Raw genomic sequence first — 15,212 nt, 5'->3', positions numbered from 1 at the left:
AACCAATCTTGTAATTCATTCTTTGACCCAGTGTAAATATGTCCTGCTGCTGTAATGTTCTTATAACTTTAGAAATAAGGTATTGCCTACTATTGGAATTACATCTAATGTGATACACTTGTAAAAAGTGACGTGCAAGTTTGGTGTGATGGATTAGAATTGCCTTAAAAAAAAAAAGTACTTGTTTTTAAAAAGACAAATAATGTATTCTTCAGAATAGCCTATATTTTTATGATTAGACACTCAAGATACACTTAAGATACCACAGTTGGGTGTGTGTGGGTGTAGGAAAGTTCTTGTATTAATCTAATACCAGGGATATTGAAAAAAAATACAATGATTCTTGAAATAGTCAGTTCTATAGTATAATGTATTTAGCTTTTGTATGGACATATTAAATGACTGTACATGTATCTGGCATGGCTGATACAAAATAAGGTATGTCTGAGCTTCAGAACCTTCCATTTTGATGACTAAAGTGAGATGATGAGTCCATTAACTTTCCAGTTCCAAGCCTTTCCAAGACTTGGACACCTCCCTCTTGTACTGTTCCAGCTCCTTTAAACAAGACAAACGGGGAAATGGTGTCACAAATGTTTTGGATCCATCTTACATTGTTTTTACATTGTCATATACAGTAGATTGTAAAATAAAACAAAGTAAACCATCAAAGACACTCAAACAATGTGATCTTGTAAAACAGAATGCTGTCTGGATGCTAAGTCTACATTTGACCCCAGAGTCAGTGAAGTTGACACAAGCCGTGTATGAATACTAAAAAGAGCCAATCTATAGTGGTGGATAAAGACATATATACACAGCCAGACCCAGAACTGAATTCTATCCTCATAAAAAAAACATTTATCAAGGGTACATCTGAACCGAATTCCAGCTAATGGCTCTGCTCAGATTCCTAGTCACGTGTCAATGCAGGGGCCAGTACTCCAGTCTCTCAACTCCTATTGGCTGACTCCACCCATCATATGATCCCTGCTCAGTGGGAAGGCTGCCTGGGGACTATATAAAGTCAGGGACAATAAATCCAACATGATGTTGACAGACTTGACTCCAGGCCATAGCCAGACACAAGCTAGAGGTTACATTAGGTCAAATGCCACAGTGGCAGAAATGCAAAGTGCACTAATCGGACGATTACACAGGGGTCACTATGGGGCAACAGCAATGTACGTAATGTAACAGTGGTTAGAAGACACAGAAATGGACGAGCTTGAGTAGAAGAACAAAATCTTCACCATCTAATCTGGTTCCCTATTCTATGCACTGTTGGTCTATGTGCTTCTAACCCTAACAAAACAGACCGGACCGCCAGGATTACAGTGGCCTGGCCAGAACCACAGTACAAGGAAAACCGTGGGAGCTGAGAAGCAGAACCCTTGGAGCAGAGACAGGGTTCATACCATGTCTTTCTGGGCCCTCATGGAGTCGATCTGGGGCTCAGTGTACTGGGGGTCCTTGGCTGGATCCTTGAGCTCTACGTTGTGCTCACTGGTGCTCTGGAGGAACACGCCATTAACGGATCAGCAAAACGCACAAGCGGTCTATTAACGTGGCAGCTTGTATGAATGACACGGCGTGTGTCCGAACTGTGCGGGAATTACCTCAGGAGGGAAGACGGCTTCAAATACTTTCTTCCACAGATCAAAAGGGTTCTTGGCGTGGAGAGTCCCAATGTCGACATCCTTGGATTGAGGTGGACCTGGAATGTAGAGTGAGATGAAGTAGTTTGTGTTAGAATAACATTTAGGTGGAGTAACGTTCTAAGCCAGTGCTTACAGTGTACATATAGCACTGTAAAAGAATTTAAGACTAGACCACAGTTATTTTGACATTCTCCCTCCTCTTTCTCATCCACTTTTTTATATATGACCGATCACCTTCTGCTTCTCAAGCCCTACAAACTAAAATATCTAAGATTGTAAACATAAACCAAAACTACTACATTCTTCAGGGTGAATATCTTTTTTAAAACCTAAGTGTAACTGTTTTGCTACCATGAAAACCTCTGGATTTTAATACAGTTTTAGTACTCAATGCGACCACAAGGGGGTGCTGGACAACACACAGCTCACCAATCTGGCTTAGAGAGTCCATCCCAGCAGGAATGACAAGAGGCTTACTGAGGTCAGAGGACATGGACTTCCTTCATATACAAGAAAAATGTGTTATGTTGAATGGAAGTGGTAGGTCATTACATAGGGGCTACATCTTGTCTTCTCAAATGTTTAAAGCACCAACAAACTGTGAAACATAGGGACGGACGGACGCTTACCCCTTCTCTGTTCCGAATGCTAGTTGTGTGAATAAGCTTTTAGTTTTGGACATCGAGCTCTCAAACTTAATGCTTGTGAACTACAGGCAGAAGAATGGACAGATGTGGAGGCAGAGAGAATAGGTAGGTGAACAGAAGATTTAAAGAAAGCACAAAAAATAAAAGGAAGCATTTTGCATATTCAAACTGTACTGACACACTCATGGCACTCTCACTGTTTGATACAGCATTTAGGAAAATGAAGGTATGCATACACACACTGGGAACTTTAATTCTGATTAATATTAGGCAGACATCTTACAATCAAAGAAGCTGCGTAGTAATGAGCGATAAACCGAAGAGTCTTGCAGATCACTTTCCGCTTCTCTGAGTCAAAGTCCTATAAAGAAGATTAATTCATCTGTCAAACTGCTTGCTTTTTTTATACAATAAAAAATCGAAAAAAATTGCCACCATTGTAAACACAAATTAAAACAACAAAATTCTTCTTGAGTGATTATCTTGTTAAAAGTATAAAACATTTCTCACCTGAAAGATATCATACTTGCTGCCAATAATCAGCAGTGGAACAGGAAAGGGGTCTATTAGCTCTCTGTCCTGTCGAGGGACTCTGAGTTAGTATCTTACATAGGAAACACTCCTTTCTGTGAGAATAATGTGGGTGGTCTCTGTGGTCCACCGTTAACCAGCAGGTGGCAGTGTTTTGCAAGCAATTCTATCGATTCAGGTCGTCTGGATGTGTCCCAATAAAGGCTACTCTTATTATAATGTTGTAATATTTTGCAAACTGATGCTGAAATTTTGAAGTAAAATAAATGTTACTCTATAACACTCTACTTTGGAGTTCCATGCAAAACCATATGTTATTTTGTTTGTGTAGTTGGCTGAAAACAGATTTCTGGGATTGGAGATTCAATGTGTATTATACTGTAGTGTAGTTGCATTGGAACTTTAATGTTGAGTTTGCCAAAGCAATACGTTCCTGTTAGAATTGTCGATCATCAAAATTCCCCAATAAACTGTTTTCTTACTGGAAAGTCTTTGGGGAGGACCCTCGGCGTCCGGTTCTGGGTCTGCTGCTTGAACCGAGCTTTGGACTCAACTGTCATTTGTGACTGGGAGAGGACTTTCTCCACCTGGGTCCTTGCTGCCTGCAGCAGCCTCTCCATGGTTCCCCACAGGGCGTTGGGCTTGGACAGGTCCAGGACCAGCACCACAGACAGAGATCTGAGACAATACACAGACCTGACATAGTCCGGCACAATATCTCTACAGAGTGGCTTTACAGAAGAGGGCACGTGATGAACCAATCATTAAGTGGTTTAGGTTGTGAAACTGAGACTGACCTGACATTCTGAGCAGTGATGGGGATCTGAACCAGGTCAGATAGGGAGGTTCCTCCTCCCAGCTCCCACAGATGAGCTATGTCTTTGGGCTGGTGGAGAAGAAAATAGGTCAAGTAGACATTCACACACTGTCAGCTCTCCGGAACAGTTCACAGGTGAAGAGTAGAACGTGTCATACCGTGTTATGTCCTCGTGCCCGTCTGCCAAAGGTGTACTCCAATGCTAAAGTTGGTTTAGAAGGCTCATCCCTAAATGAGAACAAAAGGGTGAGATTATGCCAGTCACTCATGTTTATAACTCACTCTAAAAATAGATAAGTGGCCTATTGAGACTAAAAACCTACCTGTCGAGGCACCGGAGCAAAATTGTAGTTTTACCCTAAGATGGGTAAATTATGTATTATTATGCTAGCGCAACAAAAGCAAGCACACTCAGTAACTCATCGGAACTTAACTAATGTATAAAACAATGATCTTGCTATTAACATGATTGTTATTAGCTAGTTTCTCCAGACACCATTTTCCTAAACTTATGCCGGTTACCCCTGCTTTATTTCCAATGAAGAATACGGTTTTCTCGTTTAGTGACAGTCTTGTATCCTCCCCGCAATCCTCCTCCTCTCCACCTGCCCGGTTTTCCCGTTTCTGTACCTCGGCAGAGGCCAAGTCCCATAGCGTGTCACTGCCAGACAAACGGTAGGATATAGCAATTTGTTTACTGTGATAATTATGTATCTTGTAAAACAACGTGTTGTTGTTGCTAGCTGGCAGCTAGCAACATTACCGTTACTGTACAGTTTGAAAAACTAATTAGGAGATCTTACCTTATCTTTGGCATTTGCTACCTTTAATTTAAAAGATAAACCAGGAGTTTGATACCTCTCTGTTTGAAAAGGTAGCTCCACTGAGTTTTTAAACTGGTAGCTTGCTAACGCTAGCCTCTCCGCGTTAAACTCGGTCGTCTAGGGTTTGTAAACGTTGCGCTGGGCAACGTCGCAGTTAGATTATGTAATTCGGCACTTGTTCAACGGGGTTTGTGGGAAAGGCAGTTTTCATTCTTCAATGTCAAAGATAAACTGGTATTCTGTTCTTTCATGTTTCCTCCGCTTAAAAAACTACATATATTATATATAAAACAGCTACTGTAAAACAACTGCAGCTCATTCAGAATGCTGCTGCTAGAATGTTAACCAGGACAAGTTATGTTTTTATTTTGTTTTTATTATTTTTCTATTTTATTATTCTATGTTTTATTATTATGATGTTGTCCCCCTTGTTTTATTTTTAAGGTGGTTAGAATCAGGAGGACTCTAACCACCTTGATTCTGACAGACTTTCTGATTCTACCATGATATGCCTTGATAGGTGATTAGTCTTATTTTATTTAAAGATAGAGTGTGAATAACTATTTACTACTGGTGGATCATTACTTGTTTTGTTAGAGACAGCCCTAGACCCATAAGTGGTTGTGTTAAATATATTGATTCCTCTTATCAACACAAGTGAAAATATATTAGCCAAGACAGTGGTCAATAGGCTTAGTACTTGGTTAGACTATGCTTTGATTAGACTATCTTTATACCTCACAGGAATCCTTCAATCTCAGGCCTCTCATTTTTCATTTTAACCCTAAACCAACTAGAGGTCTCAGAAAAGCAATGTTTTAACCAAAATCTGATTCCAATCCTGGTATCAGTGCTGTTTAGCAATTTCTTTAAAATAGAGCTCTTTGGCTGTACACATCACTGATCGTTGTGCAAAAAACAACCCCATATCTACTTTACAAGAATGTGGTAGCCATGATGTCATGGGGCTATTTGGCTTATATTGGTCCTGGGGCCCTCATTAAGGTCAGCATCATTATAAACTTTACTCAGAACCAGTATAATTTGTCCAGGAGGCTGAAACCAGTCCGCAAATGGATCTCACTGCAAGTCTTTTGACCCTAAGCAAGCATCAAAATCTACAAAGAACTAGTTCATTTTGCAAAGGCCTAATCCATCTCCAGACTTCAGTCACAATGAAAACATGTTTGAAATATAGAGGGCAGTCCATAAGTAATCTCAAAGATTCTGTATGGAGGAATGATCTAAGAACTGCTCCAATGTATTCTCCAACCTCTGCAGGTTTACTATTAAGTACTGAAAACAAGGATACCATACATTTTAAAAACACTTTAACACAATTTATTTCATGTACTCCACTAGTCCATCTTTGCTATATACATATTTCCAGTTTGAACAGTTGCCTGGTGGCGTTCCTTTCCTTTTCTGTTTTCCCCAGTTTTTTTTTGTCAGGATTATTAGCTTTTTTATTTGTTTGTTATTTCACCAACTTCTTTCCCGTATCAGTCCTGTTTTTATTTGTCTTGAATTAAAGAAAACCATTTAAAACACATTGACTACAAACACTGTTTTGTTGCAGTCATTCCAGTAAGGTTTATCTATGATTTAAAAAATGAAGAGCAACAAAATGTTGAGCTTATGCTCAGACAGCTCATCTCGGTTTTATTGATGTAGATTATTCTGGACTGGTCATTAGAATGTAATAAAATATGTTTATACACCACTGGCTGAGCTAAATAGAATATGCTTTGAGACCCTAACACGATTTGATGCACTCGCCAGCTGTTGTTTTCCAACTGTGCTAAGCTGAATCATGCAAATCCTGCTGGAAAAACTCATATTTTTATAATTGTAATGGTTTTAGTGTCATGTATCCAACGGCTGCTCACACAGACACTATGACCATTTTTATATGGATAGATGCATATTAATCTAGTAGGAATTAGATAACTGGTCATCATGAAAATCATGTCCTAAATCTGGTTCTGATCCTGTTACGTGTAGGTTTCTAGCTATCGTTCTCTCAGTACTCTCCATGTAACGGTTGGAATAATGGGATGAGTTGGAGTACCACGGTGTTCGCAAACAAACACATGTATGTACACCGATCAACCGTAACATTATAACCACTGACAGGTGGAGTGAATAACACTGATACATCCATCAGCCATAACATTATGACCACTGACAGGTCAAGTGAATAACACTGATACATCCATCAGCCATAACATTATGACCACTGACAGGTCAAGTGAATAACACTGATACACTGATCAGCCATAACATTATGACCACTGACAAGTGGAGTGAATAACACTGATACACCCGTCAGCCATAACATTATGATCACTGACAGGTCAAGTGAATAACACTGATACACTGATCAGCCATAACATTATAACCACAGACAGGTGAAGTGAATAACACTGATAATCTTGTCATAATGGCACCTGTCAGTGGGTGGGATATATTAGGCAGTAAGTGGACATTCCTTCCTCAAAGTTGATGTGTTAGAAGCAGGAAAAATGGGCAAGCATAGGGATCTGAACGACTTTGAAAAGGGCCAAATTGTGATGGTTAGACGACTGGGTCAGAGCAGGTCCAAGGAAGGGTAAGCGGTGAACCGGCAACTGGCTCATGGGCGACCAAGGCTCACTGATGCACATGGGGAGCGAAGGCTGGACCACGGAGCAATTGATCTGATGACTCACGTTTCCTTCGACATCACGTTGATGGCCGGGTGCGTGTGCGTCGCTAATCTGAAGAACACATGGCACCAGGATGCACTATGGGAAGGAGGCAAGCTGGTGGGGGCAGTGTGATGCTTTGGGCAATGTTATTGTTTTTACATGCTGTAGTACAATTTAAATGTTTATTGATTTGTTGATGGAATAGTGCTTTCCCAGACGTTGCTTTTAGTGACTTGACCTAATCCTCTACTGGCCATTTGACTGTTCTCCTAGCTGGCTTTTAAAAAAGATCGTAATGTAGGTAGAAATGTTCTTGTTTGAAATGAGATGGTCCTTCTCCAATTGCACATCCTCAATCAAATTACTTTTACCGGGAATCCCCAAACGTGCAAAACAATGAAAACATATTAAAATAGTTGTGCAAAACATTTTTTATATGCCATATTGTTATATTGCATATTGTTTTTAAATGTGTGTGCTAGGTGTGCATACACATTTTAACTCAAATAATTTGTTTTTGTTTCTACAACTGAAGAACTGTTTGTCAAGTAAGAATCAAGACTTTATTTGATTGAAAATAAGTAATGTATGTAAATAAAAAAAAAACATGAATTGCAACAATAAAATACATTGAAATAAATAAATAAAATGGTGGTTTATACAAAACATGAAACAAAAGTAAAACACTGATAACCGATGTGTAAACTCTCAAAACAAATAAAATAAAAAGGTGTACCGAGCACTTCTTATTCCCATCACGGCCTTTTTTATGCAATATACTGACAAACATGAAGATTATGTTTTAACAAGTGTACAGAGTATAGCTACAGACAGAAGCAAGGCGTCTCATGCTTATATGAGCTGTTCATTTCAGGTTTTTGGTTTTGTTCTTTTTAATCTTAAAACCACACATGGTGACACTTGAAGAGCCTTTGACACAGTCCGTAGTTTTCTCACTTGCAGTATGTGCAGAATTATACATGTCCAGTCAGTTACCGGGTGATTCCTCATCCTAAGAAAATGATATCCTTCTATTAAAACTGGGCACTTGGTGACATCAAAGGTCTGAATACAAAGCAGAACATTGGAGAGAATGTCATCTTGTACCTAATGTCCCTATTGCTTAATTCTCTACATCTTGTTGCACTATCTTGACTTGATATTATACCACGACACATAACGTTACATTAAACAGCTTGGAAAATGGTCAGGCTAACCCTTTCCAAAAAGGAACTACGGAGAAGCAGCAAACTCAATGAGGAGGTCTAGTTCTATACACATTGTATGAGTACACGGAAACATCCTCCCTTATGGTAATGTAGAATAGTGAGCAATTCAATGTCGGTTAAAGGCTTGCTACAGACTTCCAATGACTTGTATCCTCATTTATACATTTAATAATGACAATGGTTACAGCTAGTTATGCTGTGATAGTAAGCTTTTTGCGGTCATGTTGTCTCACACAGTATTAAAGACCTATTAAGTCCTTAGTGTAAATAAACATTAAACAAACCAAGGCTCTTTTGGGTCGAAGACCCATCAGCTTTTTCCATGCAAGGCCAATTCAGGACGTACTTACTCGAAAACTGACAAGGACTCCAGAAGAAATAGCATGGTACTGTATGAGGTGCTAAAGTATACAGGTCCGTTTTAGAACAGCCCAAGCTGAAAATGATCTGGCCATCGTCAGCTTTTTGCTTTTACTTCCAGTTTACAAAGATACCACACAGTTGTGAACAGGAAATTATCAAGTAATGCAATTCATATGAAATAAGATTCAGGTCAAATACCAAGCCTAAGCTACAAACAAGCAGTACTGTACTGTAACATGGTTACATTGTCCTTAAAAAAGTATCAAAATGTTTTTCATGTGAATACCCTAACCCATAACAATGTATTTGATTCTCAGTCTAATTGTTCAGAAAAGTTTACATACAGTATTTTAGACAAATATAAGCAGAAAACAGATAAGTAACAGCTGAGTTTGCTTCACGTTAAACTTCAAAAAACTTGGCTCACAATAAAACGTAATCCATACTGTAAGCTTTGGTGAGTTTCACTTGAATTACTGTAGAAAATAACCTTTGTTTCCTGGCGGCAATTGCTTTTCTACAATTGACCACTATTACTCAATTAGTCCGATTAACGCCAATGACACAGATGCTTTCAGAACGAGAATTCTCTATGCAGTCGATCTTGATATTAAATGTCAGTGTTACTTGTTGTGACACACATATAAAGGAAACTGTTCAGCTGGGGCCTCAACGAAGGGTATGAAGTCGTCTTTACCACAAGGAGGGTCTGTGACCAGTCTTCATGGGGCAGGACGATGACCAGCTCATATTGTAAATATACCACACATACGGTACTGGAGTGTCTGTGACCAGTCTTCATGGAGCAGGACGATGACCAGCTCATATTGTAAATATACCACACATACGGTACTGGAGGGTCTGTGACCAGTCTTCATGGAGCAGGACGATGACCAGCTCATATTGTAAATATACCACACATACGGTACTGGAGGGTCTGTGACCAGTCTTCATGGAGCAGGACGATGACCAGCTCATATTGTAAATATACCACACATACGGTACTGTATGTTTATTTCTTAGTGGTTTAGACCACGCCCATTGTCATGAAGAAAGACAGGTGAGGGTTAATACCTGTCCTGTCTGGGGTTGTGACAGGTACAGTAGTCTAATGCTTGTGGAGCAGGGCAGACACTATTTACAGGTTAACTTCATTAGAAATACTCAGAATCTCCTTATTTCTGGGCGATGGCACTCTCTTTTCCACTGGGGTGGATGCGGTAGAAATGCAGGCCTCCCACGTCTCTGGTTGACCCAGAAACGGGCCCCTCGGTGGAGGCAGAGGAGACGGCGTGGCCCCTGGCTGAAGGTGTCGGGTCTGGAAGGGCCTCCTTTGGCCCCTGAGAACCAGGAGTGGGCTTGGATGTAACAGGGTTGGTAAGGCCAAGGCTGCTCAGGGCCTCCAGAGTGCCGTCAGGATCCACCATGACATTTATCACTGTATGAGAAATACAGGGGAATGCTTTAAACTGATGAGAATTTATTTCATTCAACTTTATGTTCACATATTTATAAAGTAAAGTCAAGCTGAGAAGAATGTCCATAACTCTGGTGTGCTCCAATGGTGAATTTATTTGAACAAACTAAAACCGACAACGTTTCAGTAAAAATGGGATCTTGGTCACACCTAAACCTTCGTCAGCATAAACATGAGAAATACAGATTCTCATAGAACTGCGTACACTGTTTATATACAGAGTGAACAATAAGGGACATCAAATCATCCACCCAATCTGTACCAATAATAACCAGGGTCTATCCCTCAGGTCATTCTAAGGATATGCAGGTGTCTATGTACAGTTGTGCTAAGTTTGCATACCCTGCATACAGAAATTGTGAAATTTTTGTATTGATTTTGAAAATATTACTGATCATGCAAAATCTTTTTATCTTAATTTAAGGATAGTGATCATATGAAGCCATTTATTATCACATCGTTGTTTGGCTCCTTTTTAAATCATAATGATGACAGAAATCACCCAAATGGCCCTGATCAAAAGTTTTCATACCCTTAAATGTTTGGCCTTGTTACAGACACACAAGGTAACACACACACACAGATTAAAATGGCAATTAAATGTGAATTTCCAACACTGTGGCTTCTTAAATTGCAATTTGTGTCTGTGTATGAATAGTCAATGAGTTTGTTAGCTCTCACGTGGATGCACTGAGAAGGCCAGATACTGAGCCATGGGGAGCAGGCTGTCAAAAGACCTGTGTAACAAGGTAATCTTTATAAAGATGGAATATGATATAAAAAGATATCCAAAGCCTTGCAAATGCCAGTCAGTGCTGTTCAATCATTTATTAAGAAGTGGAAAATTCAGGGATCTCTTGATACCAAGCCAAGGTCAGGTAACCACAGGGGAAATACAGGTGCGGTTGTTTCAAGGAGCACAATACGACGATACTTGAGCAAAAATAAGCTGCATGGTTGAGGTGCCAGAAAGAAGCCTTTACAGCGCCAATGCCACAAAAAAGCCTGGTTACAATATGCCCAACAACACCTTGAAACCCCTCAGCCTCTTGCACACTGTAATTTGGAGTGACAAGACCAAAATAGAGCTTTATGGTCACAAATATAAGCACTATGTTTGGAGAGGGGTCAACAAGGCCTATAGTGAACAGAATACCATCCCCACTGTGAAGCATGGTGGCAGCTCACTGTATTCTTCATATGAAAAGCACGTGGGAAAATGTGTTATGGTCTGATGAAACCAAGGTTGAACTTTTTGGCCATAATTCCAAAAGGTATGTTTGACGCAAAAACAACACTGCACATCACCAAAAGAACACCATACCCACAGTGACACATGGTGGTGGAAGCATCATGCTTTGGGGCTGTTTTTCTTAAACGGGAACCGGGGCCTTAGTCAGGTTGGAGAGAATTATTAACAGTTCCAAATATCTGGTAATTTTTGCACAAAACCTTCAGGTGTTCATTAGAAAGCTGGAGATAAAGTTCAACCTTTCAGGACGAAAATGACCCAAAGCACACATCCAAATCAACAAAAGCATGGCATCACCAGAAGAAAATTAACATTTTGGAATGGCCCAGCCAGAGCCCAGACCTGAATCCAATCGAACATCTGTGGGGTGATCTGAAGAGGGCTCTGCACAGGAGATTTCTTGGTAATCTGACAGATTTGGAATGCTTTTGGAAAGAATGTGCCTTGCTAATATACTCCTACCAAAAAAGACTGAGTGCTGTAATAAAATCAAAAGGTGTTTCAACCAAGTATTAGTTTAAGTGTGTGCACACTTCAGCAACCAGGTTATTGTGGTTTTATTCTCATTAAATTTTTTTCTCAAAGATTTCAGTTTGTTTTTCAATTGAATTGTTCACTTTATAGATCACATTAAAGGTGGAACATTTCTGACATGATTTATCTTTGTCTCATTCTTTTTCATCACAAGAACCTGGTATTTTCACAGGGGTGTGTAGACTTTTTATATCCACTGTATATGAGTCTGAATCTGTTCAACACTGCTCCTGTGGTCCTCTTAGCAGTGATCTGTCACACTATCTTACCCTGTAGCTGCTTCTCCACTCTCTTCAGTTCCAACAGGATTGAAGAGATCTCCTGTTCCAGAGGAGTCAGTGACATGACAGACTTTGAGAAGGTTGCATCCTCATGACAAATATATGGACAGTAGATATTTATACATACTATATATATGAAATAACAACTTTGTATTGAACCGGATTTCTCTCACCTTGTTGGAAGTTTTGAGAAGTGGTATGTCGCTTTCAGATCGAAGTTTACTTTCAATTTCCTCCCAGTTCCTGTCCTTGTCTTTGAACAGTATTCTGAAAAAAAAATAACGTACTCAGCTAAACATTTCCATGTGAATGTCTGATGTATGTACATGTATCAAGAGCTGATATTTACCGGATCTTTCCTGCTGTTTTGTCAACAGACTGTCGGATTTTGGCGGACAGCTGAGAGACAGATGTGAGCAACAGGCTGTCCAACACGCCCTCGTCCCTGTTCCACGTGCGCCTGCGGAGGGCGGAGTGAGAGTCCAAGTGGTCCGGGGCGCGGGGGCGGAGCTCCACAGCGCGTCCGTTTATCTCAGGGGCTTTGTTCTGCACCATGGGAGGGATCTTCCTGAAGTTGAGGCTCTCGTCGAACACGCGGTCCACCAGCTATGAAGAGGCAGAGGAGACCAAGCAAAAAGGGTTGGTTATACAAGGCTGCAGTGTGAGAGCCGCGTGTGACTACCGCGAAGACAGCCGCGTGTGACTACCGCGAAGACAGCCGCGTGTGACTACCGCGAAGACAGCCGCGTGTGACCACCGCGTGACCGGTGTCTCTGTATGTGAACGTGCGGCCACACTACAGCCGTAGTAAGATACATGATAATTATGAATGTGGAATTAAAGAAATCGGAAAAGAGAAGCGAAGGAATAGCCACCGAAAAGCCCTTGAAGAAAATGGAAACACGACCTTGAGTCATATCAGATATGTATAAAGCCAGTACACTCAAACAGCGACAGAGGGAAGAGGAATGCACAGTGTCAAATGCCAGTCTGGACGTCCTATAGCCGTGTGAGGCCAGAGCAAAGCCATGCTGAAGCAAAGCCTGTGACAGTAAAACGACGACGAAGTAAAAGTCAAGCACCTTCCGCGTGACCTCCGGCGTGCCGCCTACCTCTTCGCGGGTGTCGATGGCGGAGCCGGGCGTGGTGGCGGCGGTGCTGACCGTGGTGCTTGGGGCTGTGCCAGAGGAGCTGACCGAGTCGATCTCTCCCGCCACATCGTGGATCTCCCGGGCGAGGATGGCCAGGTCCTTCGCCAGGTCTTGGCTGATCCTACGCACACAGGGGAATAACCTATGACACATCAGACGGGCTGCTGAAACAGGATGGCGAATGGCATGTCTGTGAATCACTACACACAAACAGATGTGACAATGGTGTAAACTAGGACAGGTCCTTAAATGTTAAGGAGTGCATGTCAGGTTACTGAACTGTGCATAATACAGCTCAGTATAGCATTAATTGGACTGCAGACACTATGCTGGCCACTAGATGGCGGTAAGACCATTACAGACGTGGACGTTTGCAACCCTTCCACTTTCATGCAGTTCAGCGGAAGGCTGGTGTCCCTGTTATCACGTTAACCAGTTGATATGCAGGGCGATGAAAGGGAGAGCGCAGAGAGCAAAGGGCAGAGGGGAGAGGCCAAAGGCCAGAGGGGAGAGACAGTGACTGATCAGAAACTAGCCCGCCCATGAAAAAGAACACATGAGCTTTGTATCTGAGATCTCATGATCGTCATACTAAGTCTGAAACCATTTACTACAGCTTTCAGAAACAGCTCTGTTGTAGTGGACTAACAGACTGATGGTTTTGAATAGACAAAACACAAACCTATGTACTGAGCTTCTCTTTCTATCTTATTCCAGTAGACCCCGTGAGGGAGACTTAACTCAGCTTACTGGTGGATTCAAAACATGTGTGATGTGAAGGAGTGAAGGCAGAACGGTTCTGGTGTACAGGACATATTTGTATATTTGTTATGTGTGTATGTGCGCATTGGATAAGATGAGTACCTGGCGATCTCCTCGCTGTGAGCGGTCCAGTCCTTGATGTACTCCTCCTGCTCCCTCATACGGTGCTTGAGGACCACGCCTCCGGGGCCCACCTGAATCGAGTTCAAGCTGGAGGTGGAGCCCCCCAGCCTGGAGCCCCGGAGGACTGGGTTGGAGCGCAGGGGTCGTCCGTGTTTGGGGGAGTTCCTGTTAGAGCTGAACTCCTCCTCGGAGGTCGATCCATACTCCGGGGGCAGTCGTCTCCACCTGTTTGAGGCTGAGGCCAGGAGGACGTAGTTACTACCAGGAGATATTACATGTGTTTTTATCATCTGGTCTTAGGCGTTCTATCGTAAAAGCAAGCCAAGCAGATTCCTGATTCTGATGAATGGGAGACGAGGCAGCCTAAAGGCTGGCTTATGATAATGTGTGTTGTTTTAACACAACTGGTAAAGCTACTTCCTTCACTTTCTGTCAAGCTAGTCCCTATTATGTTGACATAGCAGCCTGGTCTTGTCATGCATCTTCCTGGCTTGTGTATTTTGCTTGGGCAGTTTCCTTTGGAATTTCATTTTTGTTTTAGTTGTTTCCTTTTTAGGCTTTTCTTTAGCTTCATTTGACAGGAAAGTGTTACAGAAAGTAAAAGGCTGCAAGAGCAGTGGGCCGGATGGAAACCAACACCACAGTGACACGCGGACAGCACGCAGAAGCCCAGCCCACTAGACCACCCCACCCCAGGCCACTGGACCACCCCAGGGCATTGGACCACCCCCACCCCAGGCCACTGGACCACCCCAGGGCATTGGACCACCCCCACCCCAGGACACTGGACCACCCCAGGGCATTGGACCACCCCCACCCCAGGACACTGGACCACCCCAGGGCATTGGACCACCCCCACCCCAGGACACT

At 41.9% G+C, this 15,212-nt stretch overlaps 2 protein-coding genes across 8 annotated transcripts in view; both read right to left on the bottom strand.

Moving 5' to 3' along the window:
* Positions 1-207: 207 nt before the first annotated feature.
* dync2li1 (dynein, cytoplasmic 2, light intermediate chain 1) lies at positions 208-4,621 on the bottom strand. Its single transcript, XM_010888768.4, has 13 exons — positions 4,460-4,621; positions 4,179-4,317; positions 3,980-4,014; positions 3,815-3,884; positions 3,637-3,725; positions 3,322-3,517; positions 2,819-2,887; positions 2,592-2,669; positions 2,291-2,370; positions 2,091-2,161; positions 1,620-1,717; positions 1,419-1,514; positions 208-558 (listed from the first exon to the last, which is right to left on the bottom strand). Exons 1-13 carry the CDS (start codon positions 4,471-4,473, stop codon positions 496-498), a joined length of 1,098 nt encoding a protein of 365 aa, XP_010887070.1. The 5' UTR covers positions 4,474-4,621; the 3' UTR covers positions 208-495.
* Positions 4,622-7,710: 3,089 nt separating this feature from the next.
* cep170aa (centrosomal protein 170Aa) overlaps positions 7,711-15,212 on the bottom strand; it is a 44,449-nt gene continuing 36,947 nt past the window's right edge. For 4 of the 7 annotated variants that reach the window (XM_010888762.5, XM_020046755.3, XM_020046754.3 and 1 more), the window contains 6 exons: positions 14,322-14,577; positions 13,389-13,599; positions 12,656-12,912; positions 12,480-12,573; positions 12,295-12,346; positions 7,711-10,200 (listed from right to left, as the gene is read on the bottom strand). In XM_010888762.5, the coding sequence (XP_010887064.2) occupies positions 9,938-10,200; positions 12,295-12,346; positions 12,480-12,573; positions 12,656-12,912; positions 13,389-13,599; positions 14,322-14,577 (1,133 nt within the window). In that variant the 3' untranslated portion in view covers positions 7,711-9,937. The remainder of the gene's footprint in view (positions 10,201-12,294; positions 12,347-12,479; positions 12,574-12,655; positions 12,913-13,388; positions 13,600-14,321; positions 14,578-15,212) is intronic. The other 3 variants (XM_020046756.3, XM_010888763.5, XM_010888764.5) reach the window with 3 other exon arrangements.

This window comes from Esox lucius, chromosome 5, assembly GCF_011004845.1.
Source record: "Esox lucius isolate fEsoLuc1 chromosome 5, fEsoLuc1.pri, whole genome shotgun sequence".
In the NCBI taxonomy this organism is placed as follows: Eukaryota; Metazoa; Chordata; class Actinopteri; order Esociformes; family Esocidae; genus Esox; species Esox lucius.
Note: the sequence above shows the minus strand (reverse complement) of the source record. Positions and strands in the feature narration are given on the sequence as shown.

Excerpts from the sequence above, each read along its gene's own strand:
- dync2li1 (XM_010888768.4), bottom strand. Across the intron at positions 4,015-4,178 it reads TCATTGGAAATAAAGCAGGG|GGTAAAACTACAATTTTGCT; the intron begins GTAACCGGCATA and ends TACCCATCTTAG. Across the intron at positions 3,726-3,814 it reads GGGCACGAGGACATAACACG|CCCAAAGACATAGCTCATCT; the intron begins GTATGACACGTT and ends CTTCTCCACCAG.